The sequence below is a fragment of the Equus asinus genome, chromosome 12 (assembly GCF_041296235.1).
Source record: "Equus asinus isolate D_3611 breed Donkey chromosome 12, EquAss-T2T_v2, whole genome shotgun sequence".
NCBI lineage: Eukaryota > Metazoa > Chordata > Mammalia > Perissodactyla > Equidae > Equus > Equus asinus.
Genome location: NC_091801.1, coordinates 50,304,433 through 50,325,090, shown reverse-complemented (window position 1 = coordinate 50,325,090; position 20,658 = coordinate 50,304,433). Strand labels below are relative to the sequence as shown.

The 20,658-nt window shown below is 38.4% G+C and overlaps 1 protein-coding gene across 7 annotated transcripts in view; it reads left to right on the top strand.

Annotated features, from left to right (window-relative positions):
- UBR5 (ubiquitin protein ligase E3 component n-recognin 5) overlaps positions 1-20,658 on the top strand; it is a 122,879-nt gene that overhangs the window by 37,207 nt on the left and 65,014 nt on the right. For 5 of the 7 annotated variants that reach the window (XM_044743868.2, XM_044743864.2, XM_044743870.2 and 2 more), the window contains 10 exons: positions 3,456-3,500; positions 4,384-4,465; positions 4,928-5,004; positions 5,730-5,849; positions 9,115-9,304; positions 9,493-9,652; positions 10,245-10,394; positions 12,153-12,364; positions 20,312-20,428; positions 20,514-20,624. In XM_044743868.2, coding sequence (XP_044599803.1) covers positions 3,456-3,500; positions 4,384-4,465; positions 4,928-5,004; positions 5,730-5,849; positions 9,115-9,304; positions 9,493-9,652; positions 10,245-10,394; positions 12,153-12,364; positions 20,312-20,428; positions 20,514-20,624 — 1,264 coding nt within the window. The remainder of the gene's footprint in view (positions 1-3,455; positions 3,501-4,383; positions 4,466-4,927; positions 5,005-5,729; positions 5,850-9,114; positions 9,305-9,492; positions 9,653-10,244; positions 10,395-12,152; positions 12,365-20,311; positions 20,429-20,513; positions 20,625-20,658) is intronic. The other 2 variants (XM_044743869.2, XM_044743867.2) reach the window with 1 other exon arrangement.

Below are 20,658 nucleotides of genomic sequence, written 5' to 3'. Positions count from 1 at the left end.
GTACTCTTAAAATTGTTTTCCATCACAACCACATGTAAAGATTTATTCTGAAATGGAATTTGGTGAAGGCTAACGTGATTTTCCTTTTATTTTAAAAACAGGGAAAACTTTTGTTAATGTTGCTATGAAAGGAAATACAGTTAATAACTAAGCACTGTGAACTTTTGGAGGAAGAGCCTTGAAAGTGATGCGTGTTAGTACTTGTGTAGAGACGTTCGGTGACTTAGTGAATTAGATGAATGCACTCCCTGGCCTGCACTGATTCTGCAGTTCACATGTCTGTCGAGGACTGTGATGGAAAAGGGAAGCAAATACTCCTGATTTTATAGTTTACTTTTTTTTTTTGCTTGAAGGTTTCTTTGTCACTATCATCTGGGATCTATGTAAACTAGTGTGTAGAGGGCCAATTTAGTCATGATAACTGTCTTGAGATTTGAAAGAATGATATGTTTTGTGTAAATTTTGGGGATTGAATTTAAGAAATTTAAAAAATTTGATATTTGGGGAGACAGTTTAAGTATCCATGTAAAATCAGTTTGTATGTGAAAGTTTCAGATGGGTAAGATGAAATTGAATATGACAATTAGTAAGTGCTATTTCCATATAAACATTCCATATACATCCTCCACTGATGTATTTGCTTTTCATACGTTCATAAGAATTTCAGGACTGAAAAGAACCAGAGAAGACTTATTAGTCTTTCCCCACGTAGATGAGAACCTGAGACCTAATGGGCTTAAAATGAGCCCAGTTAGTAGATGAGCTGGGAGTAAACCCCAGATTTCTTGCTCTCCAGTGGGTATTGTTTCCAGTACAAATAGGTGTACATTTCAGATGTGGTTAGGGGTCTACCATGATTTTTAAGATTAGAATGGTTTTTAAAATTAGATGGCAGTAACCATTTTTTCTATCCCCTAAGTAGCCTGAAATTTGCTATTGAGTTCTTGAGTTACTACTTTCTCACATTTTGATTTCCTCAGAGCTTATTTTAGTTTTATAAATATTGTGTATTGAATATTTGAAGCCGTGAAAGCAGCATTTAATTCTTAATCTCAGTTATTGTCCAGTTTTGAAAGACTTTGACAGATTTTATCCGCCCCCCATCCGGAGCTGTAAACTTTGCTGAACGCTCCAGAGACAGTGTTGGGCTAAGAAAGGAATGGAAATGAATGGTTTAGTTGTATGCCAGTGAACGAGTACCTTTTGAAAGTGTCACTACTATGGTATTGGGAAGTAAAACCTTTCCCAGCATTTTCTCACTCTCTTGTCTCTTGTCCTGGTGAAAAGTTTTTAAATTGCTCGTGGTAAATGTGGGCTGAAGAGGATCAGAGCTCCCGCCTCTGCTCTGGGTCTTCTGAAGCCTGTTGTTATTGCCCAGAACGGAGCCTCCCAGTTTATTTTTCTCCCGTTTTCTAGTCAGCCTTCTCTCAGGGCTCATGAGTTCCATAGTGCCTTACTCTTAGGATGTTTTATCTTGTCTTGGAACACAGAAGTGTGCCTTGTAAATGAGCAAACTGGGATTTGGTGAAAAAGCTTGACTTTACAGGATCAGTGAAAACACGTTTTTGTTAATAAAAGTACATGCGACATTAGGCTACAAAAAGGTATTTTGTTGGGGGCCACATCACACTTGATCAGAGGCTATTCTTTGGGAGTTTTTGGGAGTGAGAATAAAGTCACCAGTGAGTATCTACTTACTGGGAGAGAAATTAAGTGTGGCATCATTTGAAAGTTATTCTTGCTTAGGAATAAGATTTGGTTACATCTTTACATTATAAAATGACTTCCTTAGGTTGACAAAAGTGCCTAGTTTAAATGAGTATTATGATATTTTATATTAATTCAAGACTATTTCTTTGAGAGAAACAACAAAATCATAATAGGTAATACGAGTTAATATCTTTTTGTTATGCAGCCTTTGAGATTTTTCTAAGCATTCAGTATTCTTAAAAATGGGAGATGTTGGGGCCAGCCCTGGTGGCCTAGTGGTTAAGTTTGGCATGCTCCACTGCAGTGGCCAGGGTTCGGTTCTTGGGTGCAGACGTATACTGCTCTGTTAGCGGCCATGATGTGCTGGTGGCCCACATACTGAAAAATAGAGGAAAGTTGGCACGGATGTTAGCTCAGGGAAAACCTTCCTCAGCAAAAAAAAAAAAAAGGTGGTGGGGAAGGAGATGTTATCCTTGTTTTATATATATATGCGTGTGGAGTTTTTTTATTTTGAGGAAGATTAGCCCTGAGTTAACATCCGCCACCAATCCTCTTTTTGCTGAGGAAGATTGGCCCTTAGTGAACATCTTTTCCCATCTTCCTCTGTTTTATATGTGGGATGCCTGCCACAGCATGGCTTGATAAGTGGTGCATAGATCTGTGCCCGGGATCTGAACCTACGAACCCTGGGCTGCTGAAGCGGAGCGCATGAACTTAACTGCTGCATTACCAGGCTGGCTGTGACATGGAGGTTTTAATTTGCACAGTTTTGTGTCATAAGGTCCTTTAAGAACTTGAAGCCCTGTCTTAAGTCAATTAGGCTTTCAGGCTTTTTCTGCCCTGTTGTATTAAATTCTTAGTAGATTTTCATTTCATGATATACGTGTACATTCAAGGATCTCTTTTGGCGTGTATAGCACAGTGTTTAAAAAGTGGCTTTCCATTGGGGCTGGCCCCGTGGCCGAGTGGTTAAGTTCACGCGCTCCGCTGCAGGCGGCCCAGTGTTTCGTTAGTTCGAATCCTGGGCGCGGAGATGGCACTGCTCGTCAGACCACGCTGAGGCAGCGTCCCACATGCCACAACTAGAAGAACCCACAACGAAGAATACACAACTATGTACCGGGGGGCTTTGGGGAGAAAAAGGGAAAAAAAAAAAAGTGGCTTTCCATTGAGCATTGGTTCAAATACTGGCTCTGCTGCCACTTTTTGTTATATAAACTCTAGAAGCCTCAGTTTCCTCATTTGTAAAATGGGATTAATATTATTATTTAAGGGGCCGGCCCCGTGGCTGAGTGGTTAAATTCGCGCGCTCTGCTGCAGGCGGTCCAGTGTTTCGTTGGTTCGAATCCTGGGCGCAGACATGGCGCTGCGCATCAAACCACGCTGAGGCGGCGTCCCACATGCCACAACTAGAAGGACCCACAACGAAGGATATACAACTATGTACTGGGAGGCTTTGGGGAGAAAAAGGAAAAAAACAAAATCTTAAAAACAAAAAAGAAAATATTAAAAAAATATTATTTAAGTTGCTAATGGCATGGTGAGGGAAGGGATTGTAGAGTTAACTTGTGATCTTTTGGGGGACAGAAATCAAAGATAGTATAAAAAACATTCTTGCCAAAGCAAATTTTATGTATACTACTGTTAGAAACCCTCAAAATAATGGTACAAGTACCCATCAGAACTGTTTTCTCTACAAAAGATCTGTACATGTGGTTTATTTACGTTTTGTTTTGCTTTTAAAGGTTACGGGAAGTTTCAGAGAAACTGAACAAATATAATTTAAACAGGTAAGAATTTTAAGATATTTTAAATTTCCTGACAAAGAACAATTTTTTTATTAGGAGAAAGAACTCATATTTAGGCAGCAGCTATTTAAGAGTATTTTAGGGGCCAGTCAGGTGGTTAAAGTTCACGTGCTCCGCCTCAGCGGCCCGGGCTTTCGCAGGTTCAGATCCTGGGCATAGACCTGGCACCACTCATCAGGTCATGCTGAGGTGGCATCTCACATAGCAGAACTGGAAGGACCTAGAAGTAGAATGTATACCTCTGTACTGAGGGGCTTTGGGAAGAAGAAGGAAAAAAAGAAAAAAAAATTGGCAACAGATGTTAGCTCAGGGCCAATCTTTAAAAAAGTGAGAATATTTTAGGGGCTGGCCCCGTGGCTGAGTGGTTAAGTTCGCGTGCTCTGCTGCAGGCGGTCCAGTGTTTCGTTGGTTCGAATCCTGGGTGCGGACATGGCACTGCTCATCAAACCACGCTGAGGCAGCGTCCCACATGTCACAACTAGAAGGACCCACGACAAAGAATATGCAACTATGTACCCGGGGGCTTTGGGGAGAAAAAGGAAAAAAATAAAATCTTAAAAAAAAAAAAAAAAAAAGTGAGAATATTTTAATCTAAATATCTACTTTTTATGAGTTGGGTCAATTGAAGTATAGTTTCTGTTCATACTAGTTTTTATAAAATCTAGCATGCCAAGGAGCTGTAATAACTGGGGATATCATAATTATTATTTTCAATGATTGCTTCAAAATATTAGTTTTTTAAAACAATTTTTGCCATTTTGCCACCTATTTTTTTCTTCTCTTAATTGGTTAAAAAAAAACCTAGGATATGTTTATCATTTAAAAATAACTTTACTTGCATACTTTTCTTTTTTTAATTCTCCAGCCATCCCCCTTTGAATGTGTTGGAACAGGCTACTATTAAACAGTGTGTGGTGGGACCAAATCATGCTGCCTTTCTTCTTGAGGTAAATTGTTTAAAATAGAGAAATGAAAATGAACAGTTAAAATACAACTGTGTGTCATCATGTGCCTTCCTTTTTAACCATGGAAAACAGCAGTTTCTTGCAAGAGTTATTTCAGAGATCACCCAGGTCCATTTCCTTCGTGTGTAAATTCTCTGGTCCAGAGAAAGCTTACAGGATTTAATAGAGCTTGAAACCAGTTAGTAACAGAATGCAGAAGTTCACGATATCCAGTCATTTCCTTACTCTAAATTCTGTTAGACTGAGATATTTTAAATTATTTGTACTGCTTTCTTGATAGTGTATGTAAATCATATTTCCCCAACTCAGGTATGAGCACCTTCTGGAAGGGAGTTGTCTTCTGAATTGACAGTGATAGATACATAATCTGTTTGTTGAATGAGTTCACATTTTAATACTATGTATTTTTACTTTGGAAATTTCTTCTACTTTCTTTGCTTTTAGGATGGTAGAGTTTGCAGGATCGGTTTTTCAGTACAGCCAGACAGATTGGAATTGGGTAAACCTGATAATAATGATGGGTAAGACGTTATGTCCTTTCTATTTAGTTAATATTTAGCTCTTAAAAGGTATTATATTGAACTCGTGTTTTGATTTTAGTAACCCTCAAGTTAAAAAAAAAAAAGCATTATTGTAGAAAGTAGGTTTAAAATAGAGTGAAATGGTTACTTTGTAGTTTGATTTTAATTTTTCTGCAAGCAGTGATTTTCAGCTGAAGTATTTAGCATTAGAAGTAGCAGAGGAGTGGATCATCGCTTAACAGAAATAGGTTGCCAGAAGAATGGTGTTATGTGTTTAGTGGGTCCTGAGTCAGATCTGTTCTTTGATTGAAATGACTTTTTAGATCACATTTTTTCTCTTTTAATACTTGAAAATGACAGGGTCTTTAAAATTTTGGTCTTTGTAAGTGATGGCATATAAAAAAGGTTGCTAGATACTGTATGATGAGTTTCAATTGATTCTTTCTAAAGAAAGCATCATTACTTTAAAAATCTAAAGGATGCATTTGCAAGCAAACCATGAAAGCAGTTTCATCCAGGAAAGAACTCTGGATTGTTACGAGGCTGCAGGTTGTTGGGTTTGTTCTTTGATAGGAAGTGTGCGTCTCAGTGGGAGTGAGAGAGAATTACTAGACTGGCAGTGTTTTCCCACCGTAGGCCCTGGAGTGGTGAGGCCTGGGATTCCAGGCTTGTTCCTGGCATTTGGGGACTGTCCTGTGATTGTTCTACCTCTTGTTTTTCCCCAGGTCAAAGTTGAACAGCAACTCGGGGGCGGGGAGGACATCGAGGCCTGGTAGGACAAGCGACTCCCCATGGTTTCTCTCAGGTTCCGAGACTCTGGGCAGGCTGGCAGGCAACACCCTGGGGTAAGTTGTGGCCGGATGATGGCCTGCGCTGGTCTGGGCCACCGCCTGTAGTACGCTCTGAGTGATCGTCTTCAGTATCAGCTAGGGATGGGATGAGGAAACTCTCCTGAACTCTGGGCTGGAGCGCATGTTGCTCGTGGCGAGCCACCAGGATAAAAATAACCCACACAGGCTAACTACCATTACCCCGGGCTCTTGACCTTTTAAAAATGTCTGATTTTTACATGCGTTTATTATGCCATTTGTGTTATTTAAAATTTTCAAAGATACCATCTTTTGTCTAATTTGTGACTTAATCTTGGGTAAAAAATATCTAACATTTATTCCTTTTTGGTATCCTATTTAGAAAAGACTACTACCTATTTAGTAGTTTTTTCTGAGTTAATATAGTGAGGTTTGAGAATCATGTAACTAAACCTTACAGGCTTTACTAAAGTTATTTTTACTTTTTAAAAATTGAGTTATAATTGACATATAACATTATATTAGTTTAAAGTGTACAGCATAATGATTCCATATTTGTATATATTGTGAAATGATCACAGTAAGTTTTGAAAACATCCATCACCACATGTAGTTAAAAAAAATTCTTTTTCCTTGTCATGAGGGCTTTTAAGATCTACTCTCTTAGCATCTTTCACATGTGCAATATAGTGTTATTAACTATAGTCATCATGCTGTACCTTATACCCCATAACTTACTTATTCTATAACTGGAATTCTGTACCTTATTTTTACTTTTTAAATTATTTATGAAATATATACCTTTTAAACTAGATATTCAACTCTTCTTAGATTTTATCTAAAATTGGTATGCTATCAAACTAAAGAAATAATATACAAATTCTAAGCCAGATGATTTCACTTTAGCTCATTTTATACCTTGATTCTTGATTTTCTGAAGTTACCCAATTGATGATTAGGTAATGCCAAATCAGTCAGCTTGGCATGTGTTCAAAGGCTGATCAGAGGAATATAACTAGAAGCAATTTAAATTGTTTCAAGGAGAGGAGGAAGGTTTTAAACATTTTTCTTATTTTGACACTGCTTTCTTGGTAAAGTTAGGTTTAAAAATTGAGATCCCAAGATGCTTACCTTCTTTGCTTTTTTGTTTTTATGCTGACCTAAGTTTATTTTGAGGTCAGAGGAAGGTCATTTAGATGAGTGCATCCTTTTTAACTCATTCTGTGCTAGAGCTGTTAATAGGAAACATAGCTCTGGTCTTTATTAAAATGTGATGTATCTCCTTTTAATGGTCCTATGCACACAACTAACATAACCGTGTATGATAATTCTCAAAATAATATGTAATAAATGAAATTTTCATTTCATTTTGATAAACCTGGAAGAAGTTTGACACCAGGTTTTCTGGAGGTTTTTTTTTTTTTTTTTTAAAGATTTTATTTTTTCCTTTTTCTCCCCAAAGCCCCCCAGTACATAGTTGTATATTCTTCGTTGTGGGTCCTTCTAGTTGTGGCATGTGGGACGCTGCCTCAGCGTGGTTTGATGAGCAGTGCCATGTCTGCGCCCAGGATTCGAACCAACGAAACACTGGACCGCCTGCAGTGGAGCGTGCAAACTTAACCACTCGGCCACGGGGCCAGCCCCCTGGAGTTTTTTTTTTTTACTGAGGCAACTATTTAAAAAGTGTTTTTTGGGCCAGCCCTGGTGGCCCAGTGGTTAAGTTCAGTGCGTTCTGCTTCAGTGGCCCGGGTTTGGTTTCTAGGCATGGACCTACACTGTTCTGTTAGAGGCCATGCTGTGCTGGTGGCTCACATACTGAAAAATAGAGGAAGATTGTTAGCTCAGGGCGAATCTTCCTTAGCAAAAGAAAGAAATAAGTAAGTAAAGTGTTTTGTTTGGTTAGACAGATATTGGGCTTTCCAGTTAAGTGAGAAGAGAGACCAAGAAGTTTGTTGTGTATTGATTTGAGCATTGTTAGTGGTTAGTATATTCAAACATTTTTAAGGGGAAAAAAGAAAGGCTTGGAAGATCAAATTTAAACTAAATCTGTTTGCAATAGGAGGTTGAAGGTTTCACTCTTAGGTGAGTGCAATGAAGAGGAGTTGGGAATAAAGTACTTCTCTCTAGATTGAATGATCTCTAAGTACATAGTAGATTCATTTTTAAGAGAGCCAGCACTGTCATAATTTAAAGGCTAATAACATTATTTGTGTGATCTTTATCTTTTAGATCTGATTGAATGCAGAAAAACAATTGCATTATGGTTGTGATTCTTTCTTTTTCCTGAGGAAGATATGCCCTGAGCTAACATCTGTGCCAGTCTTCCTCTGTTTTGTATGTGAATCACTGCTCCAGCATGACTGATGAGTGGTGTAGGTCTATGTCTGAGATTCGAACCCATGAACCCGGGTCACCAAAGTGAAGCGTACTGAACTTAACCACTATGCCACAGGGCCAGAAGATTGTTTCTCTCTCTTTTTTTTTTAAGATTTTATTTTTTTCCTTTTTCTCCCCAGAGCCCTCTGGTACATAGTTGTATATTCTTAGTTGTGGGTCCTTCTAGTTGTGCCATGTGGGATGCCACCTCAGCATGGCTTGATGAGTGGTGCCATGTACACGCCCAGGATTTGAACTGGTGAAAACCCTGGGCCGCACAAGCGGAGCACGCGAACTTAACCACTCGACCACGGGCCCAGCCCCAGGGCCAGAAGATTCTTAATTCTCATGTTTGGGGCAATATGTGAAAATGTAGACATGCCCTTTCTAAGTTATTTTCCCATACTTAAGAAAAAATTAATGAATGTTTCAAATACTGGCTTCCCCTTAGTCGAAGAGGTTAATGGTGCTGAATATTAATGAGCTACTATCTTTGTAAATGAATGTTTTATTTCATGCAAAGCACTTGGAGTCCTCAATGAATTTTACTTTTTGTGTAGCACATTGTTGGTAGTTATGTCTGATGGGTCTTTCATGCAAAGGTGAGATGTATTCTATAACTCTTTTTAGAGTTGTAACTATAGAAATACTTGGTATGTGGATGTTTAAAAAATTATTTAAAAGATGCAAAAGTGTGATTGTTCTCTTTCTAAAAAGTGAATGTGTTTATAAGCATTAAAAAAATGGGAACAGTGTTATTTTAAAGGTCAGTTCTGTTAACTTGTTCTATCAAAATACTACTATAAAATATATATCAGACAAATAGCTTTATCTTAGCTTAAGAGAATGAGAATGAGACCCAAAGCAGTCTTTTCAGAATGGTGATTTAAAGTGCATTTAATTCTATAAATTCTCCACTGTTTAGAAGTCGCTGGAGTTCTGGAGTCGGTGGAAGTGGAGGAGGGTCCTCTGGTAGGTCGTCAGCTGGAGCTCGCGATTCCCGCCGACAGACTCGAGTCATTCGGACCGGACGGGATCGAGGGTCTGGGCTTTTGGGCAGTCAGCCCCAGCCAGTTATTCCAGCCTCCGTCATTCCAGAGGAGCTGATTTCACAGGTATGGCTCTTGTAGAAGGCTTAATGTAAGACAACAGGACAAGGTGAGGTTTGATGGAACATAGTGGGGCTGTAGTCATGACTCATCATGAATTGTGAGATACTGAAGTATTGATCCTAGGAAGCTGATTTTCATAAAGAATTTATCAAAAGAAAATTAGCATAGCACTCTTTTTTTTATAATTTCAGGCCCAAGTTGTTTTACAAGGCAAATCCAGAAGTGTCATTATTCGGGAGCTTCAGCGAACAAATCTTGATGTAAACCTTGCTGTAAATAATTTACTTAGCCGGGATGATGAAGATGGAGACGATGGGGATGATACAGCCAGTGAATCTTATTTGCCTGGAGGTTGGTGGATCACCATCATGGTTTTCTCATCTCTAGGGGGAGAGAGTTTTTGCCTAGGGAATGGAATTTTAAAGTACATTGGATTTTCTCACTGTTCTTTCCAAGGTGGTATATACTTCTCACTATAGTGCTTGATTTGATTGTAAAATTCTTTTTAAGGGAAAACGGAGAAATGTTTTTGCTCAGTGGATTTGTGTTTGGTCCTAATAAAGACGTGGATATATGTGCATGGCTTTATCACTTGCTCATAGGTGGCTCTGGAATGTGTTTTTTGATGCCCGTATTACTGAATGTGTAATAACTGTATTTAGATTTTGACTGTATTATCTCTCTGATGTCGCAAGTATCTTAAAGACATATCTTTTTTCTTATGATTTAGTAGGTAGCCCAAGCAATGATCATCCATTTCATGTTCCTTAAAATCTTTCTTAAGAATGTTAACTTTATTTCCTGCATAGTTGTTGCTTTTTTTCTCAGGTTATGTCAGTAGTCAGTCCCTGATTTTAATTTATTTTACTTTTCAGAGAGCTTTCAGTTGGTCTACAGATGTTTTGTCTATATCTGCTTTATTCGTATTTGTTTCTGTTTATAGAGGATCTTATGTCTCTTCTTGATGCTGACATTCATTCTGCCCACCCAAGTGTCATTATTGATGCGGATGCCATGTTTTCTGAAGACATTAGCTATTTTGGTTACCCTTCTTTTCGTCGTTCATCGCTTTCCAGGCTAGGCTCATCTCGAGGTAATTTTGCATTTATTTCTTTGTGATCATTGACTGTATGGAGAGAGAATGGTAGAATTCACTATATTTGAACTTTTAATATTACAGGAATAAACTCATTACTTATTAGTGTTTTTGGATGCTTTGGCATTAAAACTAGTTATTACTGATTTTGAAGACTGCAATAGTACTTTAGAGATGCTCTTATCTACATGGTGGAATACTTACCAAGGGTTATGACTTACCTAACTATGTTTTTAATTAGGAATATGGATTCTGAACTAAAAGCAGAATTCTACTTTACAGTGACATGCAGCATTCAGAAAATGTCTCTTTAATTTAATTGATTAAAATAAAGTGATTATTCTGTTCATGTTAAATCCTGGTTAGATGGAAGAGTGAAATAGGAGAAAAGTTACTAGAATGGGATTGGCCAATAATAAATATATAGAAATGTTTAGCTTAGTAGAATGCTATTTCCAAAAGTTTGAAATCCTTAGGTATAGTACATAGTAGAGGTTAGAAAGAAGATTTTGAAATCATAACAAATATAAGACTTCCTCTGTATATGTTGGTATAGATTTAGTTGCATTTTAACTTTTATTAAGTCAATATTTTTACCTTCCGGAATGTCAAACTGCTTGATTCAAATAATAGACAAGAATCAGCTGAATCATTTACTCATCATTAGTGAACTGGAAAAGACCTTGCTGCAAACACCTAACACTTAAAAGCAGAATTTTAAAATAAGAAACCTATGATGATCTTTTAATATATTGAACCTATTATGTAATAGCTTTAAAAATTTTTAAATAAATGTATAGTAAAGTATGCCTTAAATGCATCAAGTATTACATTTTCAAAAATTCAATATCTAACACAAATAATTCCTTCTAAATTTCTCCGTTTTGCTTTTCTGTAGATCATCGTTCTCTCTTGGCACTGTTTACTTTGAACCATATGAAATTGCTGGTACTTGACCATTTTTGACTTGCATGGGTGGCAGTTTCATATGGCTCAACTTAATATTGTTTTTAGTCCTTTTTATCCAGGTCTTGGAAAGTAAATTTTGATTACCTGTTCAAAACATAAGGTATGAGCAGGCTGAAAAAAACTGGCTTTAGAGAGTTCGTAGGCCAGTTGCAGAGTAAGCATTTTTATAAGGAAATCTTTCTATAAAGATTCTTAAGAGAAAAAAATGCCTGTCTAGTTTCTCAAAAATTTTTAAATAAGATTTATCCATAAACATCCAGCCTCTAAAATTACTCTAAACCAGGGCTTTATCAGAAGTTTTATAGTTAATGGGTTTGTAGTTTAACCCTGTCAAGTGTTTTTTCCTGTATGTGTAGTTTTTTTTTTTTTTAGTAACTGAAGACTTTCTAACAAATACTTGTTTTATAAAAATTTATGTATCTAATGTGTTGAAATTCTAATTTATGCACGTTTTTGAATAGATAAAAAAGTTATGAGTAATCAGAGCCAGAAATTTTAAACTCCATTTTAAAAGTCCAATTTAAAATAAAGCAGTTCTGCTCTAAAAACATGTATTTGGGTTTCAGAAAAATCTGCCTCTACATAGTTCTTAAAGATACTAGTTTATAATTTTCATACATTTTCTTGAAAGAGTTAATGTTTTGAATGTTGCATGTCAGGCTTATTAGATACACATTTGCATTAAGTTTTTGTGAGTAGATAAACTGCTGTTAGTTGCATCCTGAAGGGTCTTTACTAGAGAGTGGCTTACTTTTATCCCACTGGTGTGACCCAATTGCATACCAGTTCTCCTTCTTCCCTTAGAGAGAGACTCTGAGCTGTTGCGTGAACGTGAGTCCGTTTTACGTTTACGTGAACGAAGGTGGCTTGACGGAGCCTCATTTGATAATGAAAGGGGCTCTACCAGCAAGGAAGGAGAGCCGAATGTGGATAAGAAGAACACGCCTGTACAAAGTCCAGTGTCTCTAGGAGAAGATTTGCAGTGGTGGCCTGATAAGGTATTTGGGAAAAAAATCTCCCTTTCCATTTAAATGGATTCCACCTCCACACCCCCCCACCCCCTCAAGGGTGATTTTCAGATTTTGTACTACTATTACGTATTAGAAACACACACACAGACATAAAGTGATATTTTTATTTTGTTTCAAAATATAGGTAGAGCATCTTTATTTGGCACCGCATGAGTCATCTTAATAAAATGTGTTTGGTGGTGCAGTTTTTTTCTACGTGATGAAGTAAATCAGAGAATTTGAAATGGTAGTTGCAGGTAACACATGAGCATTCTGCTTCAGGGCTTTATTTTTGGTGATAATTACTCCGGTAACTGATGGTATATCCCTTGGTAGAAATTTGTTTTGTAATGCCAAGTGGACCCCAGTTCTGCAGGGCAAGTTTGTGGTCGTTGACACAAGCCTGCATGTCAGGGCAAGATTAGGATCCATGTTTCTTTGATAAATTAGCTGTCCTGTTTGCTGACAGCGAATTTTGACAGGCCTTTGCTCTAAATGCTGTGGGAGACTTCAGAACAGGCTGAACAGGAATGGACTGGGGGAGTTCTGCTCTGCATCCTGAGGAGAAGTACAATGACTGGCTTCTAGAGAACATCCAGAATTTAAGTTGATTTGACTCTTTTAAAAAATCCATCCTGGCCACAAGTGAGCCTGTGCGTCCTGTTGATGGATGGCGTGTAGGTTTCGTCGTCTCAGGTGCTTGGTTGTTTGTCTTCGACGGCTCCTGTAGGACGCTGTGTGTTTTTCATCTCTTTTGGAGTGCCTGTTTGTTCTTAGTTCCTGAGCCAGTAGGAAATTTTCTTAAGTACAACTAAAGTAAAAGAAGATAAGAACTTTGAGGTTAATCTCTAGCAAATAGGGAGATTCTAATAGGGATTTCTTTTCTTTCATTGAAGTTGAATTTGTAATTGGGATGTTAAAGGAAAATATTATTTAACTTTCTGAATTTGTTTATTTTTTGTAGTTATTGTGAATCTTGATGTAGTTGATTTCTTTTCCTCTGCATTCAGCTCATGTGGAAAGCTTGAATGCAAGAAGGAACATGAATTTTAATCACTCTTTTTGTAAGCAGAAGGTTATTCTGTTTTTGCCCGCTGACAAACGTTCCCTGAATTGCCTTCTCTTACTTATTTCCATGAAGCTGGAAATGTCTCAAGTTCTACTTTTACTTCAATGGCAGAAGGTGATTGAAACCACTGGGCTTTTTCCTTTTCTTTTCTTTGTTTCTTTTTTTAATACATTGTTCTGTGTTTCCTCTTTCTGTTGCCTGGATCATATTAGGCCTGTGTCTACTTCAGTTGGTAGGAAATAATAGAGGACTCACGAATCTTGTTTTAATAGTACCATCACATACATATTAGTCTAGACTTCTTTATCATGTAGTATTTTTGGTTAATGATAAAGTGTTTTGAATAGTACAAGTTTAGCAAACTTTTTCCCTGGCCAGGGTACCCTCTGTTAGATTTAGCCAGTCTTTGTTGGCCTTTATGCATAGGAATGTTTTTAGGTACAGCTTGTTTTCAGAGGTAGTTACTAAGTGCCTCCTGAAATCTTGACACTCTACAGACCTTACTTAGTTTTTTTTCTTTTTTTGAGGAAGGTTAGCCCTGAGCTAACTGCTGCCAATCCTCCTCTTTTTGCTGAGGAAGACTGGCCCTGAGCTAACATCTATGCCCATCTTCCTCCACTTTCTATGTGGGACACCTACCACAACATGGCTTGTCATGTGGCACCATGTCCGCACCTGGGATCCGAACCAGCGAACCCCAGGCTGCTGAAGTGGAACGTGCACTCTTAACTGCTGTGCCATCAGGCTGGCCCCAGACCTTACTTAGTATGTTATTTCCTTGGTTTGTTTAGACATTGAACGAAGGAGGAATAGCAGTATGTGAAACAAAGTATGTCCTACCTATACCTTTTTTTCCTAGTAGATAAACACCTAATTTAAAATCTTGTCATTGAAAAAGAACCACTTTTTATTAATTAGTGATTGAAATTTAGACATCAAAAATTTTAATTCAGGGAAAGAAAACAGCTTAAGCCTGATTAAGCTGTTGAATAGGATCACAGTTATCAACAAATACCAGTAGATGCTTGTTTGCAGAGCTCAATGCTCCACGTACAAAGAGAATGCAAAAAGTCCTTAAGGGAAAAAAAGACCTTACCTTCAGGTAACTTTAGGACAGTATACAAAACTGTCATGCAAGTGCATAGGATAAGTACCACGTTGGTCCTTCACAGTTGGGGGTAGTGAGCCCTGAAGAGGTTTGGGGGAGGCTTGCTAGGGGATGAAGAGTGCAGGGAGGTGGGGTGGCACAGTGCCCTACTTGGAAGTAGTCTCTCTGTCTTTTATTTTTTGGTCAAAATATACATTCCAGCTTAATTTCAGAAATGACCTAATCCAGTGTTTTTAAATTGTGATTTTGGTTAGTATCTGTGAATTTTCATTCTTCCTTTTTTTAGGGTACATGTGAAATTCTGTTGATAAGTTATCTGGATTAGTACTGACTTTCCCATTTAGGGGAACACTCACTTCTTCAAAATTTCATCATTTTGTAGGCTAATAAAGCTCCTTTAATGGTGGAACATTTTCTTTAAGCCTTTCCAGTATAATCTTGAACTGAAAATATTTGAGGCTACTTTAAACTTTAGATATTTCCATGAATTATTCTTTGAGGTAAATGTCAAAACTAGTAGAAAAGTGTAATTGAAAATTACCATAAAGATGTTAAAAGCTCCATGAAGATAGAGGTGAGGGTCATTCAATCAGTATTAATTTAGTAGCCTTGATTAAATGCGTACTATCTATTAAGCCTTTTGCTTAGGTGTTAGGGTGAAAATTTTGTAGGAAGGCAGAAAAATTATGTCAGTACTTTTGAGAAAATACAATAATAGAATTAGATACGAGACTCTGGGGAATTGCAAGACGTCACACAGAGTGATTGCTGAGTATGGACTCTGGAGCCAGGCTGCTGGAGTTCATATCCTGGCTCTGCCACTTACTAGCTGTTTGGCCTTGGTCAAATTCTTTAACCTCCCTGGGACTTTGTTTTCTCATCTCTGAGATGGGGATAATGGTTTTTACCTTGTGGTATTGTTAGGAGAATTGAATGAGTTCGTGTATGTAAAGTGTAAAGAGCAAGGGGAAGCTTCTACAAACGGTCTTGTTCTACAAAGAGAACAGGCAGGTTCTGCAGATCAGGGAAGGGTGAGCGAGCCCAGTGCGTTTGGATATTCCGAGTGGGTCCATGAGGCCTGGTTCTCTGCTAGTAGAGAATTGGGTACAACCTGAAAGAGATACATACCATGCCCCTTGTCTGACTGGACTAAAATGCAAATAATGAGAACATTTTATTACAATAATAATTTAGCATAATAGGAATTTAGCAGTCAGTCTTTATGTACCAAAGTGAGACGCGGCGAGAGGGCCTAAGTGGGCCTCTAAGTCCAAGTCCCTGACGCTCATTAGCCAACTTAGTTTCTGAGTCGTTTTACCCAACTTTCTCATTAACTCTGTCCCCGACAACCATCTGTCCATCCATCCTTCCATCCATCCATTTTTCCTTCCTTTCCCCTGTCCCCTCAACACTTCTTTCTCTCCCCCATCTCTGACCTTCCCTCTTTATGCTTTTTGTGCTTTATATTTCTGGAAATAGCTTTGATAATTCAGTTAGTTTGATGAGAAGATGAAATGTTTCAGTTAGGTGATTGTCTGGCATGGCTCCCTTTTCACCTCTGTGTCATTTTTGCGGTTTACTTTTCTCAGGCTGGAAATGTAGTTCTATGTTGTTGAATGTGTACATGTAAATTGTAACTATATATGTATTTATACCAACCTACTTCCAGCAAGAATCTAAAGTGACTTACAAGGGGAAGAAAAATGCAGTTAGAGTAGGAACAGAGACTGTTCAAGTAGATTGCAAAGATAAGAGCTAAGTAATAAATATGGAAGGGATAAAAATTACATGGAAATCCATGCTAAGTAAATCTGCTGAAGCTAAACATAGGAACTTTGCTTTGTGTCTTGTAACAAAACAAACCCTTTCAATTTAAAGACTGCACACATCCTTGATTTCTAATAAGCTCTCAGAGAAGAGTTTGGTGAGAGTTGTATGGTGGGTGATGAAGAAATAAAACTGATTCAGCAAGTGAGTACTGTTAATTTATAGTCATATCCTTTATAGTTCTGGAACTATTTTCATATAATCTAGGAAAAATGAGGTAATTTATTCCCTCTGGCCTTTTGAATTGTAGAGTTGTTTGTTATTCTGTTTCTTTGAATGGTGTTGAGAGGAAATAGCCCCATGACATTTGGCTCCTTACGTAAGCTATTTGGAGCAGCCTTTTTGTTGGAATCAAACTTGTGGGTGTATTGCTTTACCTTCAGGGTTCTGGAAGTGGAAGTTGGGTTGGGAGGTCTTTGTCTTATTGACACTTCGAAGTTTCCAGGGAGTATCTGTGAGGACTTAGCTAGGTGTGTCACAAATGCTGTTTAATGATGAAATAGAGCAAAAGGAGAAATGGTCAAAAGAGGGAACAGAAGCCAGGTATAAGGAGACTCCAGGAAAGTAGACAGGCGGGGAGAGGCCAAGTGTGAACCAGTACAGGTGGCCATATTGCGCAGTATAGCCTGTAGTTGCACTCCGTCTAGTTCAGTGACAGAAACAGCACAGCACTGTTGGAGCTACCACTTAATGGAAAGACTAGTGTTTGCTGATAGTAGGAAAATTAAAAAAAGGATGAAAACCAAGTTTTGTGGGGAGAAATTTAGGAATGGAAAGGCCAGCTTTTTCAAAATATAAATGACTAAATGTAGAGGTAGGGGTGGGGGTTCTTGTTGCTGGCTGAGTGGGGTTTTTTTTAAGCTTTGGCCACTAGATAATTTTCATAATATTTTTAACAGTTTCTTCTCCCTTTGGGGAGGAATTTCTAGTTTGATTGATGACCTGTTTAATGTTATTCAGACAGTTGAAAGTTTCCTGATTAGATCCAACCTCTGATGATTTGATTTTTGTTAAAATCACATGCAATATAATGTGTTCACAGTGTGATCAGTGCTAGATTGGAGGTGAGAATACAGTGCTTAGGGATTCATAGTGGAGACTGATTAATACCACCTGAGAGATTTGGCAAAGACATCACAGAGGAGATGACATTTAAGCAGCATTTTTAAGGTTAAGTAGGTGTTGACCAAGATGCAGAGGCATTCTAAACATATCAGGCATGGGCCTAGAGTCATGAAAGGTCACAGTATGTTTGTTTGCAGAACAAAGAGAAATTCAGAATTGCTGCTCTGTGGTAGGGAGTAGAAGAGCAAGATGAGTAAGACTGCAAAGGGCCCTGGACAACTTGCAAGGAGTTAAGATGTTGTCCTGTAGTCACTAGGAAGCCAACAGAATTCTTAGAGAAGTGACATGATGAGATTGGTGAGGTTTTGTTTGTTTTTAAGCAAGTGAACACTATTGGCATTGTGGGAGAAAGATAGTAATAGGAAAAATCTAGTCAGTTAAGAGACTGGTACAATTGTGAAAGAAAGGAATTGTGAGAATCTCAGCCAAAGCAATGGCAGTGGGGACAAGAGGAAGGAAAGAACCTGAGAGGAATTTGAGCAAAGTGCCACATGGTTTTCTAGTCAGTATATTGTTGAGAGAAAAGGAGGAGGAGTTGAGGAGAGGCCCAGGTTCCCAAGTCTCTCTTTTCTTACCGGGTGGGTGCTGGATGTCATTCATGGAGAGGAGGCCTGCAGAGGACATGCAGCTTTGGAGGAGGAGATGAATTCATTTTGGAGATGTTACGGCGCTTTTAAGACATCCAGGGTAGAGAGCCCTTGCAGGACATTCTGGAGGTAGGAGATTTACTTGTTTAAAAGCATGGTGCCCTAGTGGATGCTGTCACTAAGGCTGAGGGTGGAACGTAATGTGAATAAAGGCACAAGGATAGAATCTGGGGCAGGGAGTGCATGGTGGTGCGAGGGAGATGGAGAAAGTAGTTGTGAAGATAGGAGGAAGACCAGTAAAGAGTAGTGACCTGTGAACAAGGCAGAGGAGAGGTTCCAAACAGATGGTGAACAGGGTTAAATGGTTTGAGGAGTTTAAAGACAAGGTGGGTTAATTAAATGCATGGGGCGTTGATATGGCTGTTGGAAGTGCAGTTACAGCTGTCAGTGAAATCTGGTGAGGTGAGACGTATGCCAAGTAACAGTTCACTTTCCCATGAGTAGAACTGAGGAAGAGATGGGTTTTGATGGTGGTTGGGGTTATGAGAGAGGGTTGCACCCAGTTGTATGAGGTTTGTCTTTAAAGAGGAGAGGAAGACACTTCTTTCTCTGAGATGGAGGAGGGCAAGAGGAGAGAATTGTGTTTTTTCGTTAAATAAATCTTAGAAATAGGAATATTCAGGAAGCTTGTGCTTTCTGGGTGAGTAGGAAATGAAGTCGGGGGCAGAGTAATGATAGATGAATTTCACTGAGCACTTATTAGTGCTGGGCTCTGTGCTGTTTACTTTTTATGTTACTTTATTTGGTTTTTATCCTCCTTCCCTCAATGTATTATTATTATTATTCCCATTTTAGAGATGAAGAAATGGGTTCAGAGAAATAACTCACATGATGTCACATACTTAATAAGTATTGGATCCAGGTTTTGGACTCACTTGGTTTGATTCTATCATCCTTTTGACCAAGGGGTTGGGAAGGAATTGTGAGGTAGAAATGTTAAGATCTTATGCAGCAGGAGAGAGTAGACGGTGGTTTTCAGATACCCTTGGTGATGGGAAGAGAAGAATTGCTAACTTAGAGAATTTCAAATTTGGTCTCTCTCCCATCCTTCTATGGAAGTGACTTGAAAATAGAGCTGACTGGTACTGGTAAAATAGAAGATTAAAATTAGTGTTCTTTCTGTACAACTTGAGGCATAACCTCTTGTACTTATATTATAAATCTTGGCAGACTTCACAGGCATTAGCCAAGTACCATAATACATCTGACCAAATAAGATTGAAAGTTGACAGCAAACCAAAAAGACACAATTAGTTTAGCATCCTCTGGAGCCAGAATTTCACAGAGCAGAGTAGTTGTGTATAGACCAATAGCAAAATGTACATCCTAAAATCTGTTTTTGGCAGGTTTTGCTGTCGGGTTTTTGGGTAGCTTTATGACTCTGATCATATTCGTCTTATGTAAAAAAAAATTATCATTGGTACTGTTTATTTACATTTATTGTCCAAGCTTTTTATAATTTAATTGTGTTCCAACTCATTGCATATGCATTGCTTTAAGACTAGATGAACTTTTACCTTGAAAACAACCTGGACGTTGGTTTCAGCAGCTCGGAAGAGCCTGCAGGGAAGGAAGCGTCTGTTTTGACACTCGGCTTCCCGGCTTCAGCTCCTTACTGAGTTTTTTCCCCTTCATTTAGTCAACACATTTATTGAGCACCTAGTTAGTGCGCTTTTCTAAGAACTGAGGATACAGTAGTGACCACGAAAAAGCCTATGTTCAAGTAAGATAGACTGTAAACAACTAAACACGTGTCAAGTTGTGAAATGCTAGGAAGTAAAAAGAAAGCAGAGTAAGAAGATAGAATAATAGAGTGGTGGTTTTGTAGGTAGTGTGGTCAGACAAGGTCTCATTTGATCAGACTCAATTGAGGGGAGGGAATGAGTCACTTGAGAAACAACAAGGACATGGTGGGGTCCTGGTGGACATGGTCCAGGAGCAGGAAGAAGGGCCTTGTGACTGGAGGGGAGTGAGTTCAGGGAGGGAGCTGGGGCCACGTTACGGAGGGCCTTGCAGGCTGTGCTAAAGACTTTGCGTAGCTATGGTTTGTGTGTTCACGTAATTAATCCAGATTTGATGGAGTGGTTAAAGTGTTGTATCCATATCATTAGGTTTGGCAGTTGTAATATTTATACCATTGTATTATTTTTACTTTATAGGATGGAACAAAATTCATCTGTATTGGGGCTCTATATTCTGAGCTTTTGGCTGTCAGCAGTAAAGGAGAACTTTATCAGTGGAAGTGGAGTGAATCTGAGCCTTACAGAAATGCACAGGTATTTTACTATATTAAATCTTGCGTCAAATAGTGCTACAAATGAACATACAAAATGGTAATCATTTTTCTTAATGCTTTCAAAGAATCCTTCATTACATCATCCACGAGCAACATTTTTGGGGTTAACCAATGAAAAGATAGTCCTCCTGTCTGCAAATAGCATAAGAGCAACTGTAGCTACAGAAAATAACAAGGTATGACACACTTTGCATTGATTGATACCGTTTC